At 43.4% G+C, this 17,385-nt stretch overlaps 1 protein-coding gene across 1 annotated transcript; it reads left to right on the top strand.

Moving 5' to 3' along the window:
* The first annotated feature begins 5,915 nt into the window (after nt 1-5,915).
* Nucleotides 5,916-12,627, top strand: dusp4 (dual specificity phosphatase 4). Its single transcript, XM_070850621.1, has 4 exons — nt 5,916-6,328; nt 7,626-7,753; nt 10,116-10,335; nt 12,223-12,627. Exons 1-4 carry the CDS (start codon nt 5,959-5,961, stop codon nt 12,609-12,611), a joined length of 1,107 nt encoding a protein of 368 aa, XP_070706722.1. The 5' UTR covers nt 5,916-5,958; the 3' UTR covers nt 12,612-12,627.
* Nucleotides 12,628-17,385: the final 4,758 nt, after the last annotated feature.

Raw genomic sequence — 17,385 nt, 5'->3', positions numbered from 1 at the left:
AACGTTAAAGGAACCGTTCAACATTTTGGGAAACACGGTTATTTGATTCATTGATCTGAAAACTGACCCACTGTCTCAGCCAGCATGTGCTGAGGTCAGTGTGGCATAAAAACTGCAAACAGGGAAACAGCTAGCTTGGCTCTGTGCAAGGGTAACAAATCCACCTACCAGAGTCTTATTAAAGGTTCAACTTCAACAGTAGCTCTCTTAACACTACTTTTCAATTATTTCTCCATTCATCATAAGGGTTTATCCCATTATTTGTTTCTTTTCTTTTTCCCAATATGAAGTTACAGCTTCTTCTTCTTGTCAGCTCATTATTAAAAATTGTAGTAATTGTTTTTAATCAACTTTCTTAGTTGAATATAAAGATTCAAATTGAAAAACAAGTATATTTCACAAATTGCTCGTCCATGTCAGAAGTCAAGGATTGTCAAACAGTGCAGTGTTTGCACTGTGGAGGAAGTAGGCAGCACCACAACCAAATAAGAAACTCACAGTTCCCATTAACAATAACTAGTGGGAGTAAAGAGGCAATAAGGCACGTGTGTGTGTGTGTGTGTGTCTGCAGCCTCGGGTTCACTAGGTTGACATGTGAGGGTCAGACAAGAAGGGATTCAGTGCAATGACCTTACATTCGTGTGTATGTATGTGTGTTCAGAAAGTCGGTCCACTGAAATGAGGATAAGCAGCTCATTACTCATTAACTCACAGTCTCTCCACAAACAGCTCTACACAAACTCATCAACCCAAAAACTCCAGCGTTCCAGCGCTAAACTGCATGTGAAAGGCAGCAGATATCAGAGCAACAACAATCATTGACAGACAACCGCAAAACATTGAAGTGACAAAAAGGGGCAGCAGAAATCTAAATATCCTTCATATAAATATATAATTGAAATCAGAATTTTCTTCTATAAAAAGCAGGAACTCAAAGATATCAGTACTGTTATAAAAAATACATATCAATAACAGCGACTTCACAGAGAGGCGTTGGCTTTAGGACCATTCAGGTAATGGTGACTGTCACCTTGCTACATTTTAGATACGGTAAAGTTATCCTCATAGTGATGTTTTTACTCCGCAAACGTTAGCGAGCACATCAGCTACTGCAGTAAGATCTACGGGAAGCCTGTAAAATTAGCAGCTCATTTACATTGGTTGCTTCAAAAGATGACTAACTGCTCCCGAGGGTGCAGCATGGAGATACTGAGCTTGAGAGCACGTGAGATACTTGAGCTTGAGAGCACGTGTGGAGGACAAGCAGAATTATACTCAATGCCACTGCATTCAGTATAATTCTGATTGTAGGGTTAGCTTTTTAATACGTGTCTGACACCTGTTGCATATCTTTCTGAAGAGCAGCAACACATAATACCATAACAGCGTGCTCTAAGAGTCGGTCCTCATGATGGATTTGTCCAAAAAGCAAAATAGCACAAAATGTGGTTCATTGCTGTTTCTATTTCACAAGAGCGGAAAAATACAATCTTTGTGATTTGGTCATTTCAGTGGAAAGCTCATTTCCGCTGTCCACCTCGCCCTGCTTCTACCCCCCCACCCTCTTTCTCTCTTGTAATTTTTCTCTCATATATAGCTTCCTTTTCTCTATTACATACATAACTGTCTCTCTCTCCTCCTCCCCCCCCCCTCTGTGCCTCACACAGACACATGACAAATGACATAAACTCATTCATGAAAATGTTGCGGCCCTCAGTCAAGGCTTAACCACTGGATTATGGGATTAGAGAGGGGGACAGATCTGGAGCGTATACACATGAATTACACACACACACTCGTACAAGTGTGTGTTTGTGGTGTTTTATGGTATGTTGGTGTTTTAATTATCCTGCCTTGTGGACTTGATTTGCACTCAGTGTGCTCAGGATTTCCATTATAAAACAACAGCAGTTCACTGCTCTTTCATTATATACAGCCAATGCTACAATTACATTACATTTCATTCATTTAGAGCTTTTTTAAAGGGATCGTGTTCAGAAATACACTTATTTGCTTTCTTGCAGAGAGTTTGAGAAAAACATTGATTCCACTCTCACGTTGAAGCTACAGCCTGCTGGTTAGCTTAGCTTAGCATAAAGACTGGAAACAGGGGTAAACAGCTAGCCTTACACTGTCAATGTATGAAAAAAATGACTAATTAACATCTTGTTTGCTTAATCCACACAAAATCTGCCAAGAAATGGTCTGGACCATGACTCCTTGTAAAATCACAATTCGTCTGTAAGAAAATACTGTGTGATACATTGTGACCTTTGGACGGAGCCAGGATAGCTGGTTCCCCCTGCTTCCATACTTATTGCTAAGATAAGTTAACCAGCTGCTGGCGGCTGTAGCTTCACATTGAGTGTACAGACATGAGAGTGGTGTCAGTCTTCTCATCTAACTCTCAACAGGAAAGCAAATAAGTCTATTTCAGAAAACGTCTCTGAAAGTAACTAGTAGTTTATGTTTGCATTAACAATAAAAGCAGACAGTGATGAACAGTAAAAACACTAAACGGACTGTATTAATATGGCTCATACCTGTACAATAAGCCTGCACACACACGCCAATGCAAAGTGATGGCCTGGTGTGTGTACACACCTCTACGTGTGGACATGTCACGCAGCGTTGAAGTTCCTCTGGTGCTGCAAAACACCTTATTGTGTTGTTTGTCCTTTGTCCTCCATCTGCTCAAATTTGTGATTTGTCAAGTGTATCTGACATCAGCAGCCGAGGATCGAACCACCAACCATGTAATGGACGACCTGCTCCACCAGCTGAGCCACAGAGTTTGTCGTCACCTCGCTGTCATCACCTGCAGTCACTCTGTGTCGTTGTTTTTGCATGTGTGTACTGAACATTGTGCCTCTGTGTTGCATGTTTTAGTTGTTGCATTAGCATCCCCTGTTTTGTGTGCTGTCTCACATCAGTCTAGTGTCTTAAGATGAGAAAAGACCCTTTAGCTAACTCCACATAAATGTTGTATTACCTTTAGTTTGTCCCTGTAAATAAGGGAAAACAGAAAAAAGAGAAAAGGATGATGAGGGGGAAGAGGTCACCACAGAGTGAGGGATTAGAGGGAAGACAATGGAGTAAAAGGACGATATTGATGTGTGCAAAGCTCATATTCAAAACATCTTCTCTTCCTCTCTCCCATCCACTGTATTTTGCGGATGACGGCATGCAGGCGAGGGATGTGAGGGGATGAATGGATGGACAGGGGAGAGCAGAGGGAGGGAGGGATGACATCAGTGCGGAGTCAGTTTCCGGCCAATCCCCTCGCAGCCCCCTGCCTGCTGTCTCCGCCCTCCCACACCTCTCCCTTGTTGCTACGGCAGCAGCACCATCCCGCCTGCGTGAGGCATTGTTTAGGGTTGGTAGTAATGCAGCGTGGTGTCTATGAGCGTGTGCTAAACCAGAGGCTGCAATCCAGCACAAGTAATCACCTCTTTTTTCTTACTCAATCGCCCGTCCCTCGCCTCCCGTCCTCCCTCTCCCGCTTTCTCATCCTTCATCTCTCATGTCTCGTCTTCCATCTCACCTCACTGTCTTAACGCTCAAGGTCCTTTCATTTTTGCTGCAGTGCTTCTGTCAACTATGTGCACTTCATGTTCACACGCTGCGAACACCATAAACACATTCACACGCACACAGAATAACAGAGTGGATGTACTGCACATTTGCATTACGGTTCATAGTGTCCCAATTCTGATTTTTCTGCAATGAAATCACTTTTGTTCCATTTATGATTTGGACAACATGGATATGTTGTACAAAATCTGATCCAGAGGTATATGAGTCTGCAGACAAATGACAAAAACACTGAATACATGAAAAACATTTACAGATGCTTCAATGCAGGACACAGGGGTCACAGCATGAGCTGATGAGAGTGATTATGTTGCCTTTGCAGCCACACATGACACATGAAAACCAGTTTATCTCATCTTTTTTATCGAGTCTGAGAAAATAAGAAGGAAAAAAGGGAGTTATTTCTGCTTGGACTTCAAATTTATAACAGAACTTCTGCATTTCAACCAAATGTCAAGCTTGAAAGACGTGGACAGTGAAGGTGTAATGTAAGATGCAATTGAGTTGCATTATGGGAAATGTAGGATTCAGTGTTTTTGTAGGTTTACCCACCCCAGAAACTAAATATGACGATATCTCTGCATCTGCATGACATTGTACAAAACTAAATTGTAGAAGCACTCTACTGCATCTAAAGGTTATATTCTCATGGTCAGTAACTCCAGGTAATATATATATAGTAGAAAGAAAGAAAGAATAAAAACATTTGCTTCAGTTTCCATGAACTGGCTGCTACATTTTCTCCTCTGAGTTTTGCTTACTGTTGTTTGGCAGCAGGCAGCTCCTGATTCTGATTGTCAGCTTAGTGTCATTTAAAAATGTCAGTTTATACTCGTATGACTCCAGTTTTTTAAATCTTCATCAGAAATAAACCAGGTCACAGATCCATAGGCCCATGTGTTGTTTTCCCACATCAACCCATTCAAAACAAGAGCATCTGAAAGTGATCAGTTCTTTATGTAGTTTGTTTGTCTGTCTGTCTGTTTCGGTTGGAGCGTCTGCCACTCAGTTTGTGTCTGGGTGTGTGTGTGTGTGCGTTTTCCTCCTCTCATCTGCTGCCTCGCTGTTCGCTTTCCTCTCGTAACCATGGAAATGAGATCAACATGCAAATACCTGAGCACGCTCGCTAAAGCTGTGTGATAGAAGATGCAAATTATGTTTCCGCTTGTAGGATTACACACCCACACACACAGATGCACACTCAGATGCATGCACACACACAGACACACACACACACTCAAATGTTTGTGTGTGCACATGCGTAAGCACATCCGCCCGCAGTCCAGCTCATTTCTCAGCACATTATATCACAACCAGGCTTAAATATCTATAGATGAAGTAATGGTACGGAGCCTTCAATGAAAATGAAATACCATAAAGTTTAAGCCAAATAATTCAAAATGCTAATATCTGAATGAAATGTGAAATAATACCATTAGAACTTAAAGCAATCAAAGCTTTGGCATTTCATTTGAATGCCAAATAAAATGTATAAAACAGAAGAAGTGAAACGACCTTAAAGCTGCATCACTATGTTTTTGTCCACTGGAGGCAGAAACATGTTAATACAAGACACGTCACTGATAAAGTCTCTAACATGTAAAAAGCATCCAGTGAAAACAACATGAACATTTGCTTGCAGGTGCATTTCTGGCCAAATGATGTAAATATCCGTCTCTTTGTGGGAGCACACGGTGGGTTTATGGTGCCATGAATGGTGAGCGGTTGAATTAGAAGGTCAAACTGAAAATACAGTCATTTGATTCACTTTTATCATAAACAATACTTGTCAATGCAGGTAAGACGGCAATAAGACACAACACATCTGGTTTCACTTAAACTGTGCTGGTTTTTCTATCAATGTGACCCTTTATCTCATCATAAGAAGCCATTATTGGGATGTGGCCATGAGCTGGTTAAGGCATGGCTGGTGCCAGACTCCACTGTACGCCTCACGGACTCTAATCTCCATCCCCATCGCCTCTCGTTTCATTGATGTCTGTCTTTTTTTTTATGAATGAACGGCAGATGAGGAAAGGGGGACGGGGAAGTGGACGCTTCGTGATTGGCTGCCGCGGGTTGACGTCACCTCCGCCGTGACGCGATGCACCCATTCATAAAAAAAGGAAAAAAAGAGAAACAATCCCGAGGAGGAGCACTCGGAGAGGGAGAGGAGGAGAGGAAGAGGTGACCGGACTGAGTGAGAAGAGTAGTGCGGGTACAATGCGCTTAGCCGAGGCGCTGAGGGAATCCTCCGCGGGGTCCGTGTGCCTTCTCCCGGTGTGGAGGGCGGTGGGGGCGCAGAAGCTCGGAGAGGAGGTGAGCGACAGTGAAGCCTACGCACGCAGCCTGAAACGACGTGCGATGGAGGACCTGAGCGAGATGGACTGCCCGGTGCTGAAGCGGCTCCTGAAGGACGACAGCGCCAAGTGCCTGGTGCTGGACTGCCGCTCCTTCCTCGCGTTCAACGCGGGCCACATCCGCGGCGCCGTCAACGCCCGCTGTAACACCATCGTCCGCCGCAGAGCCAAGGGCTCCGTGCTGAGCCTGGACCAGATACTGGCCGGGGACGAGGAGGTCCGGGGCCGCCTGCGCTCCGGGATGTACTCCGCCGTGGTGCTGTACGATGAGAGGACGCCGGACTCGGAGACGGTGAAGGAGGACAGCACTCTGGCTCTGGTGCTGAACGCGCTGTGCAGGGACTCCCCAGACACCAGCACGTACCTGCTCAAAGGTAAATATGGGCTCAGTATTACACCCAGCCTCTATATGGGTCAACTGCGGCATGCAGCTCCAGTGTGGGCTTTAGATTTCAGCTCCATTGAAGCATTTAATTGAATGTTACTGATGAATGGTCGTTTATTCTGTGATGCAGCCTTTGCCTAATGTAGGCGGTAAATAACAATGATGATTACAGCCATAATAGAAATTACAAATGTCATAGATTCATGTGATTCTCATTCAATAATGGCAACATAAATAATGTTTGTTTCTTTGTTAAATTCAGCCTTTTTTTTAAATTGGGCTTCTTGAGTCTTCATAAAGGCACATTTAATTGAAAGATTATGGTATTTCTTAATGATAATGTTCACCTACGACAATCACAGCCAGCAATAATAACACTAATAATAATACTCTGCAGCTTTGCTCATCTTATTTTTCAATCAATATGACTTCCCTGCCCACATAAAGACACTGAATATTGTTTTTGTGGCTGCACACTATAAACCCGAGGTTGAAATATCCTGCTCACTGTGCCTGCTCTATCTTTATGCTCTGGTGTTTTTTACAATACACACACTCACTCAGTCACTCACAGCCACACACATTCACACACAGACCAATGGCCGTGAGCTGAGTGAATGAGGTAATGCTGATGCGTAGAAGCCACATCAAACCGGAGGGACTTACAGGACACACATGATCCTTTCAGAAACACTCCGCTTTGGGTAAATCACCAACGGGGAGCTGTAAAATCTAAAATCAACACGCGATTTACCTACCAGACTATATTTAGACTGCAGGAAATCTGAAAACCAAAGCTGCTGCAAGCTGCAAGCTGTGGCGCATTCTTTTTCTTGTGCATCCTAATGACGCAGGCGCCTTGAAGCACAGGAGCGTATGTACGTACTGTGGCTTATAAAAGATGACATTTCCCAGTTAATCTGAGATGATCCCTGAGGTGCAGAGGGCAGTGGTCAACCTGCAGATGTATATAAAAAGCAACAGGATGATGAAATTGTTTTCAAATCCAGACAGTAGGTCAGGGGTCGGCTATGTCAGGCTCACTAAATGTAGAGGAGTAAATCCTGGTGCACATTGTTCTGGGATGTTAATGTGGGGTCACATGCTTCTGTGGTGTTAAATGCAAATATCTCTATTTCTGTAATGTTCCTGGAGGATCTTAATGTCTGTGTGGGATGTCCAGTCAGGAATGAAACTCCTTTTTTGTTTTACTATATTTGTACTACTATATTGTGCAAAGCGCGACATTTGATGCATCAAACCTGATCGTGACGTCTCTTCTGCAGGTGGATACGACAGATTTTTCGCAGAGTACCCAGAGTATTGTCTAAAGACCAAAACCTTACCGTCGCTCACCAGCCAGTCCAGCATCGACTCGGCCTGCTCGTCCTGTGGGACACCACACCATGACCAGGTAAAACCCAGCAAACGCAGCCGCATTTTAACCTCAAGCATCTTTTCAGCCTGAGAAGTGGAACACTATTCATCGGTGTCAACCTGATGTAGGTCACATGTCACTGAGTGTGTGAGTGCAGCCAGTTGTTAAGGCTGCAATTAATGCGAGTTGTCTTTCATAATTGTGAAAAATAATGACAAACACCTGACAAATGACAAATCCGACCAGATCTAGAAGCAATAGATTTGTTTACTTAGTCAGTAAAACTGTTAATGCTTTATCAGAATGGGAATTTATTAATGTCCTGACAGTCAACTAACAGGCTAATCAGCTGTTTCCTCTTTTTATCCTGTGAAAGTCAACAGGGCATGTCGTGTGCAAACACTGGAAGTTATTTGCACTGCAGCTTAACTGTTGTTCACTTTCCCACATTCATTTAACTGCACTTCCCATCCAGTGCAGGTAAACTAGTGCCAGTGTGGACACAAACCTGTCTCACCCGTCTGAAGATCATGTTCCAAAAAAACAACACAAACAGACGTGAACATTTTCTGAAAATCCGCTTTTTGTTTGGATGAGGTGTTCGTCTTATGACAGGCTGCACTGGAGGTCGTAGTTCACCGCTGATTCCCCTCTGTGTCACTTCCTGTGATCCGGGTGGCCTCGTTTTGTTGGTCAGTGATCTGCTGTGGAGATTTTATACAATGTTCACAGTCACATGTGGCGTGGGTTTAATTCCTCTGGAACGCATGAGCAGAGAGGGATGCAGACAATCCAGCCTCTGTCTGGTTTCAAAGAAAACGCTTGATAGTCTGTGCCACACTGCCAGGTGGAGTTTTTATCCCAGGAATATTGTAGCTTCCTGTTGCAGCATAGAAACGATGGACTGGGTAGAACAGCTAGTTGGGTATCTCACTCTCTATTTTCCTCTCCCCCTCCACCCCCCTCCTCACATTACATCTCTTAGCAGTATTGATCATTTCCTGACGCTGTGTCAGTACCGAGGTCGTCAGCGGCAGTGACATAAACAGACAGAGCCCTCGTCGATAAGTCTCACTACCGGTATAGACTGCCAACCGGCTGACCCCTCCGATCCAGTGAAGGGGAAAACAATACTCCCACTCTTACATTAGGATATGCTTTGAGATGTGTTCAGAATAAAAAAAAAAAAAACAAGCCCACGATGGGATTGGTACACGTACGCATCAGGACACAGGACATGTAGTACAGAGTAGAATATTTTACAAATGTATAATATGTTCAGTGAAAATATTTCCTCTTTATAAGATGCTACTGTAGTTATTATGGATGCTTTATGTTTTAAATGGCATTTAAATGTTAACCAGAGCAAAACTAGAAGAGACAAACACATATTTACATTTTTATGTTCCATCAGATACTTTCTTTTTATCCAGGAAATTTAAAAAGCCTCAGTGCGTGACTGTATGTACTGTATGTACTGTACACTGTGTTGAACTGCACTTTTGCTCACTCTGTAGCAGCTGCAAACACATGGCACTGAGTAAAACAGACTTTTTGAAGAAAAGCTGCTGTGGAGCATGTTTTTCTCAGAACTGGTTTTTCCACTTACAAAGTGTGATCACAGAAAAAGCACAAGGCGTCCTCAACGAAGCATGAGAGACAAGATCTGTAGCACTTACTGATGAATCTAAAGCATGCTAATATTTCCACTGATTTCTATGGTTGAACATGTTTAGAGTTTAGTCCTTCATCAGACACACGACTCCGTCAGCGGGATGTGTTTCAATGTGAGGAAATAACTTGGCCTGGAATAGAAACGTACAAACTAAATGGTCCATATCGAATGACCCTGCATTAATCACACAGATAATAAGGCACCTCTGTCCGATGATAAGCATGCCTAATGTCATTAATGAAATATTTAAGCGAGGTCACGCTTACACTGAAGTCATCTGGTATCTGGCCTCTGCTGCACACTGACACAGTGAATTCTTTGTCTTATCATGTAAGCTGGTCTTCATTTAAGTAAATTATGTCGAGCGTGGCTGTCCAAGTTAGGTTGGGTCAGGAGATGTTTCTATACGTAACTGAGCCGCAGCAATGAACTGATTAATTGCCAACTATTTGATAATCCTTTAATCGTTCTGATTAATTCTATTCCAGCTTCTTAAATGTTAATATTTCCTGGTATCTTTACTTCTGTCTGACACTAAACTGAATGTCTTTGGGTTGTTTTGGTTGTTAAGGAATCTGTTGATAAATCGAGAAAATAATCGACAGATGCAGCCCTAATATGTAATAACTCAATGAACAAACTGCCTCAGAACCGGAAATCTGTGTCTTCATGGCTGATTTATTAAGAAATAATTTATTAATCATCATCCTGCCATCTGTCCAGGGCGGCCCAGTGGAGATCCTCCCGTTCCTCTACCTTGGCAGCGCCCTCCACGCCTCGAAGAAAGAGGTCTTGGACGGCATCGGAATCTCCGCCTTGTTGAACGTGTCCGCAGACTGCCCCAACCACTTTGAGGGGGTGTACCAGTACAAATGCATTCCTGTGGAGGACAACCATAAAGAAGACATCAGCTGCTGGTTCCTGGAGGCTATTGAGTTCATAGGTCAGTGTGTGTGTGTGTGTGTGTGTGTGTGTGTGTTATTGTAGCAGAACAGATGCATTGCCTTGGTGGATGACCATAAATGTAATGAGCTTCCTTCAGGCTACAGCATGTTTTGTGATTTATGTGGTTCATTTTTAGGTCACATCATTTTTAGATTAGATTAAAAGCACAAATTTTAGTTAAATTAGTTTGTTAATCAATTTTTTATTTTCTAAATTAATTTGGCTGAATTTCCGTCTAAAATCCAATGATGTTCAATTGAAACCATCAAATATTTGGTATTTTTGCTTGAAAACTGGCTTCAATGATTTACCAGTTCACTGCAGGTCTAGACACATTTCCTCAGACTGAATATTTTTTGTACGCTGTTCATGCTAACTAAACAGCCCTCTCCTTCAATCCCAGAAATGACTGGAAATGTTCTTATCAGGAGCCCAGAAAACACTTTCAGAGATCTGTTGTGGAAAGACTTTCATGTACCGGAAACACTGTGCATATAGAGCAGGCAGATGATGACAAATGAGACGTTTATTTATTGGAATCTGATGCTTGTCATTCTAAAGTTGTATTTTATCTTCAGCAGACTTTGCAGAAGCAGAATAAAATACCAAAGTCTAGTCAGATTAATCCACTGCAGAGCAAAACGATGTAATACAATCAAGGAAAACATAAAAAAAACATTCCAATCAATCTCTGCAGCGTGATTTCTCATTTGTGTTTGTGTATTTCATATAGGCGACGAGGTGATTTGCTTTCGATTTGCATATCCATGCTGCGTACTTTGTGTGTGTGTTTTCCGTGCTATGAGTGTGAGTTGGTGAGCGTGTACTCTGATGCGTGTATGCATATGCATGTGTGTGCATATACGTGTGTGTGTAGGTGCTGGTATGCGTCATAGTTAGCTGCTGTGGGGCCAGAGTCTGACTCATCCGCTGTTACCGGGTGAACAGACGCTGTGGTGGAGTTACCTGAAAGCTGTCGTTTTGTGTGTGAAAGAGAGACTTTGAGAGAAAAAAAAAAAAATCTGAAAAGCGAGACAAAGGTTGAGAGGTGGGGGAGGCGGTTGTCATCAATCAAGCATCTGTGCGTTTAGAGAAAAAAAACTGTAAATATTTCTGAAAGGACGTTTGAACTTTATTCAAAGCGGTAATTTAGCATTAAGAGCAGCGAGGCCGGCAGTGGTGGAAAATCAGATTAAATGAATCATGAAAAAACAATAAATGAATTCCCCCCATTACGTTCTTCATATTCTGTTCTTCCAATTTCCTGCTGGCCGCCACACATGCTCCAGTACATTAACGTGACTGCCCAACCAATCCTTCAAACTGCTGAGGAAATTGAGTTACTTTAAACGCTTTAATCAAGCTATTACCTAAATCTTGTTATCAACAGCAGCGAAGTAATGTCTAGCTTCTAAATATACTGAAAGAGGCAGAGGCATAAATAGGATGGGAGGAAGTGTCAGTGAGGCTGATGACTCAAACTTTTGCACTTCTGTGTTTCAGTTGAATGTGATTTGCAGCTTTCTTACTTTGAGGTTAGTTACTGGTTTGACTGCACAGAGAAGGGAAATGAAAAGGAAATGAAAAGAACTTGTGGCAAAGCATCACTGTATGTCTGCTGTGCTTAAGAGACTTTTATTTTTACACTGAGGGTGACAGTTTGTTTGTTAAGGCCAACGGTGTACACACAGAAAAACTGTTGATGGCACCAGAGGAAGATTCAGAGGATGCCAGAGTCATTAGGGAAGCGTGGACATCTGGACCATGTCCACGGTGATCCATCCAATGAGGATGTCTCAGTCTTGGGATGTTTGTAGTAGCCTATGAAAACTGAATTATGTTTATTGCTATGGAAACCTCTGACCTCTGACCCCTCTCTCCTCAGATTCAGTACGGGACTCCAGTGGTCGAGTGCTGGTCCATTGTCAAGCAGGCATCTCCCGCTCCGCCACCATCTGCCTGGCCTATCTGATGAAGAGGAAACGCGTGCGTCTGGACGAAGCCTTCGAGTTTGTGCGCCGGAGACGCAGCATCATCTCCCCCAACTTCAGTTTCATGGGCCAGCTGCTGCAGTTCGAGTCGCAGCTCCTCGCCACGTCATGTGCCGCTGAGGCGGCCGCCACAGCGAGCCCGCTGCTGGGACCCAAGTCTTCTGCGACCACCACTGCGACGGCGGCCACGCCCACCTCCCCATTCATTTTCAACTTCCCAGTTTCTGTGGTGAACCCCGCCTACCTGCACCACAGCCCCATCACGACCTCCCCCGGCTGCTGATGGATGGTGAATCACGGCCTCCCACTCCCCACAAACTAACTGAGCACAGACTGGGCTCTCATTGGCTGGAGGAGCTGTCAGTCTCACTGACCGCTGCAGTATGAACATGCTTCCAAGGCGGGGAGGTGAGAAGCATCACGGTGCCTGATTCAGAACTGAAAGACTGAAAGAAAAACTTTTTAAAGTTCAGAAACCAGCCAACGCTCCTTCCATTTTAACACGAGATTTAATCAAATCGACCAAAAATGAACTGGCTCTCAGACCTTGTTTCAGTAAACGAGTGTTGGACTGACGTCTGCTGAAGATACCCGACTCACTTCCTTGAAAAAAACAAAAATAACAACACGCACAGAGGCACAGTGACACACAAACACTGACTCAGAGAGGCATGAGCGAGCACTCTCTCTCTCTCTCTCTCTCTCTCTACGCCTCACACACACACACACACACACACACACACACACACACACACACACACACACACACACACACACGACTACCAACTGAATAAGCTCAGTGAGAAGACAGGCTCTGTTGCTATGGAAACGACAGGTCTTTAGGAGAGGAGATGGACACAGGAAGGAAGGAGGAATTTTAAGCACCCGCTCTTTCCCGTTTGGGTGTCCCTCCTGTTGCCACACAAAAGAGACGGATGGAAAAAAGAGGGGAGGAGACGGTGATAGAAAGCAGGAGCCTCTTCAGTGACAGGTGCTCTGCCGGCGATCCGACCGGAGCTTCCTGTCTTTCATACATCCTCTTCCTCTTTCTGTCCTCCCCCCATCCAAACCTTCCTCTCCTCTCATCTCCTTTTCATCCTTTTATATTCTCTCCCTCCCACCTCCTCCTCCTCCTCCCATCTCTGCCTCTCATCATCGCCCCATCCGCCCCCTCTCCTCTGCTCCCCATCTCCTCACCGAAGAGGCTAAATAAATAAAATAAGATGCCAAATAAAGGCCGGGGCCCCTCGTAACGGGGGTGGGAAACCCGGCTGTAGGCCCCTGATACACACTGTAGGACGCCCCCCCCCCCTGTTACATCATTAAAACAGTTGCTATGAAAGGGCTGACGGAAAAAGCAGTTCCTGGATTTTCCTTTTAGGTCAGAAGGCAAATTTAGGAGCACAGTGGCTCTGGAGGACGGCCACTTAAAGGACCGCGCTGGTTTTGTATGTTTGCACCCATTAAAAAAGAATTTATTATTTATTTCTATAATTTATTAATAAATGGTTTCAATTCTTTACAGCAAGTGGCAGCCCTGGCTCCTGCTTTGGAAAATAGTAGATTTTTAAATTAATGAGCTAAAATGTGCATCAGCAGCGACCGGTCCTTTAAGATGTTTGTGCCTTGTTCACACAGGTATCCTGAGGGTTTAGACCCTCCTGGGTTTGCCAGTGGAGGGACACTTTTGTTCTTAGCTGCTAGAAAGCAGATTGCTGAATGTTAGTGTGACTTTTTAAGAGCAAACATCTGAGCATTTCAGCAGTGCAGCACAGACTCTTATTCCACACTGTCAGAGAGCAAAAACTCGTCTCCGTCTGCACACACACAGGTGGACACCAACGCACACAGACACATGAGGTGCTGTTTTTGAGTAGCTCTAGGTCCTTATCAGGCGTCAGACTCACAGAGGATTCAAACTTCGAAAGGGCAAATATTTCAGGCTGATAAAAGTTTTAAAAAATGGTTATGAAGACAAACTTCCTGAACCAAGGAACGATTTTAAAACACAAGGAAGTAAGCAAGTATGAAAGTAAAATGCTTTGACATATTGAATTTCAGCGAATTGGAGGAACTTTAGGGGCAATATTTTCTCACATAAATCCTCTGATGTTTTCACAGGTCAGACTTTCAAAGGCAGCACATCCAAACACACTGTCATCACCAAACCCTCACTGTGAGGGGAGTCCAGGTTAAAACAGAACATAATTATCACTTATTGATTTCATGTTTTAAACCCATACTGGCCAAAAACAGGAAACTGTGTATCTGAGCTGTGATGTGCACACGCACACACACACACACACACATACAATCATACAACACAACCAAAACCCTTCTCTGTTTCTGAAGGTTATCACATCTCTCTCCACAGCACTCTGAAGTCATGCAATACCGTACTTACAATCAACAATAGCACAACAACAGCAGCGACTCTTTAGGACGTCACATCCAGTCTTTATAATGTCACAATGTCAAGAAAATGTTTGTATTGCTTCTGCTTTCGACCAGGCTCAGCTTTACACTCTGTGCTAGACATCCAAAGGCACAAAGTCCAACCATGGTTGCTTTTATATCCTGGTGTACGCACAAAACACACACACACACACACACACACACACACATACACACACACATACACACACAGGGTTTCAAAGAAAACAATCCTTTCTCTGTTTTTGAAGATTGTCGGCACCTATCTCTGTAGCACTTTGAAGTGATGCAATACTGTATTTATAATTTATGATTGATTTGTACGTCGTGGTGATGGTAGACTTTGCATAAAGACATGTTGTCCATGTAGAGAGAGACAGAGAGAGAGAGAGAGAGAGAAAAGAGGGCCAATCAGTGAAAAACGCAATACTTTGTACATGTCTGTCTGTCTGTCTGTCTGTCTGTCTGTCTGCCTCTCTTTGTTAGTTCATCTGTGTTGACTGTCTCTCTGTCTGGTCGATGCTGTTTACCCATCATGGCAATATCAATCCTCCACTTGGACATTTTTACTAAAAAAAACAAAAAAAAAACAAACAACAAAAAATTAACTTTCCCTCAATTTTACTGTGGAATGAATGATTTGTGCATTTATTTATTACTGAAGATCCACTGTTGAATAAACAATGTTCTTAATGACGTTGTATGGGCTTTCTTTGTGCGATGGTGTGTGAAACTGAATACTACACTTACATTAGTACACACACACACACACACATAAAAGTACAGTAGGTGATGCAGGTTTAGTGAATGTGGGTTAAAAAACAAACAAGCCTGTCATCAAATGATTCATCTAACCAGACTGATGACAAATACTGTCAGAGGAAGTAGACAGGAGTGTTTACCCCCTCCTGTAAGTAAAACCACTTTCCAATCATATTAACAGTAACAGCTGTAGACTCACAGTACACAAACGCTGAGCTCTTCCCTGCTACGTTACACACACACACCTCTAATTCTCCTTTAAAGCATCGAACAACAAATGCGCTCACATGTTTCTGCATTCTAGAGAGAGGAGATATGATGTGACCTGTGTGAGCAGCACATGTGTTCTTTGTGTGGTGGATCACACTCATATCTTTTTAACTCTTCTTTCAGGGAATGTTGGCTTGCAGCGCCATCTAGTGTTGAGAACACTAACATACATCATTCAGCCCATTTTATTCTTCAAGATAATTGGAGGCTTTGGTTCGTGGTTGAGATGAAATGTGTCGCCTTATATGAAAACTCATCAGAAATGTCTCAGGTATTTCTGAGGTCTTGCACTGAGAGCCTATATATCCACTGACTATGTACGAGAGAAGCCATTTAACGTGCAAGTAAACTGAACTATTATTGCTTCTTGTTTAGACTTTCACTGTAATGCTCATTCTTTGCTTGTCTGTTTTATCAATGCAGCTGCTCTCTGCAAAACTCCACACAGAAAGATTCCAATCAGGATTTGAACCTGCAACCTTTTTGCTGTGAGGCAACAGTGCTGACCACAGCACCACCATGCTGCCTGCTGACACAGTCAAATAATGAAACAGCTCAAAGTGGTGGATAAACAGTCTGAAGTCTTTTGCATGTGGATATAATCTAACTGTGTCATTTCTTTTCAAACTGCCAGATTTCTCCACAGAGCCGTGGCTCAGGGCAGACGGGCTCTGGCTCATGTGCTTACTGCAAAATTGGCCAGATGAGGCTCCCTGGACAGAAAAGAGCACAACGGGCAGGTCCACACACTTCACACTGTTTTTATTGATCCCAAATGAACAGTGCTAAAGATGTATGAAGATATAATAAATGAAAAGAACAAACAGTGAAAAAGAGAAAACGAGTGGAGGAACATTGATAAATAGTTACTCCTACAGGACACAAGGGGGCGCTCTGTCCTCAAAAATGCAAAATACCTGAACCCAAACTTCTACCTGCTCTGTGGAATGAACTCCCTGAAAAGAACTGATTACATTTTGTTTATGATGAACACATCTACAGAGTTTTTTTTATATCACAAAGTTTGGCGTAGAAATCAGCCTTACAATCCAGGCAGCATGCCCGTGTATCGTCAATCAAGCCGGAGTACCCCGAGAAAACCCGCGCTATTGTACAAAACTTCACACAGAAAGATTCCAAGGTAAAAACTGGGGTTTGAACCTGGAACTTTCTAGCTGTGAGGCAACAGCACTAACCACAGCACCACCATGCTGCACCGAAGAACAAACAGTGAAAAAGAGAAAGTGAGTGGAGGAACATTGATAAATAGTTACTCCTACAGGACACAAGGGGCGCTCTGTACTTACAAATGCAAAACACCTGAACTCAAACTTCTACCTGCTCTGTGTACCTGAACTTGATATCAGCTGCATCCCTGAACTTCCTAATCTCACCCCAGAAGCCCACACCACTGCTGGACAATCTTGTCTCTCTCTGCAGGACAGTAGCCAAGGAGCTTGGCTAGTTTTTCTGTTTCTCCCAGGCTCTTATTGTGCTTTAGAGTTTCCTCTACATTGAAAACTGACATGTGCTGCAATGCTTCAATGTTGTCCGGCAGTCTCACCCTCAGCTCATTAGTGAGGGAGATGGTG

This window comes from Pempheris klunzingeri, chromosome 19 (genome assembly GCF_042242105.1).
Source record: "Pempheris klunzingeri isolate RE-2024b chromosome 19, fPemKlu1.hap1, whole genome shotgun sequence".
Taxonomy (NCBI): Eukaryota; Metazoa; Chordata; class Actinopteri; order Acropomatiformes; family Pempheridae; genus Pempheris; species Pempheris klunzingeri.
Note: the sequence above shows the minus strand (reverse complement) of the source record. Positions and strands in the feature narration are given on the sequence as shown.

What these genes read in the sequence shown, in the direction of transcription:
- dusp4 (XM_070850621.1), top strand. Translation starts at nt 5,959, where the DNA reads ATGGAGGACCTGAGCGAGATGGACTGCCCGGTGCTGAAGCGGCTCCTG. An exon ending in CAGCACGTACCTGCTCAAAG is followed by an intron (nt 6,329 to 7,625) that starts GTAAATATGGGC and finishes TCTCTTCTGCAG; the next exon opens with GTGGATACGACAGATTTTTC. An exon ending in GGACACCACACCATGACCAG is followed by an intron (nt 7,754 to 10,115) that starts GTAAAACCCAGC and finishes CCATCTGTCCAG; the next exon opens with GGCGGCCCAGTGGAGATCCT.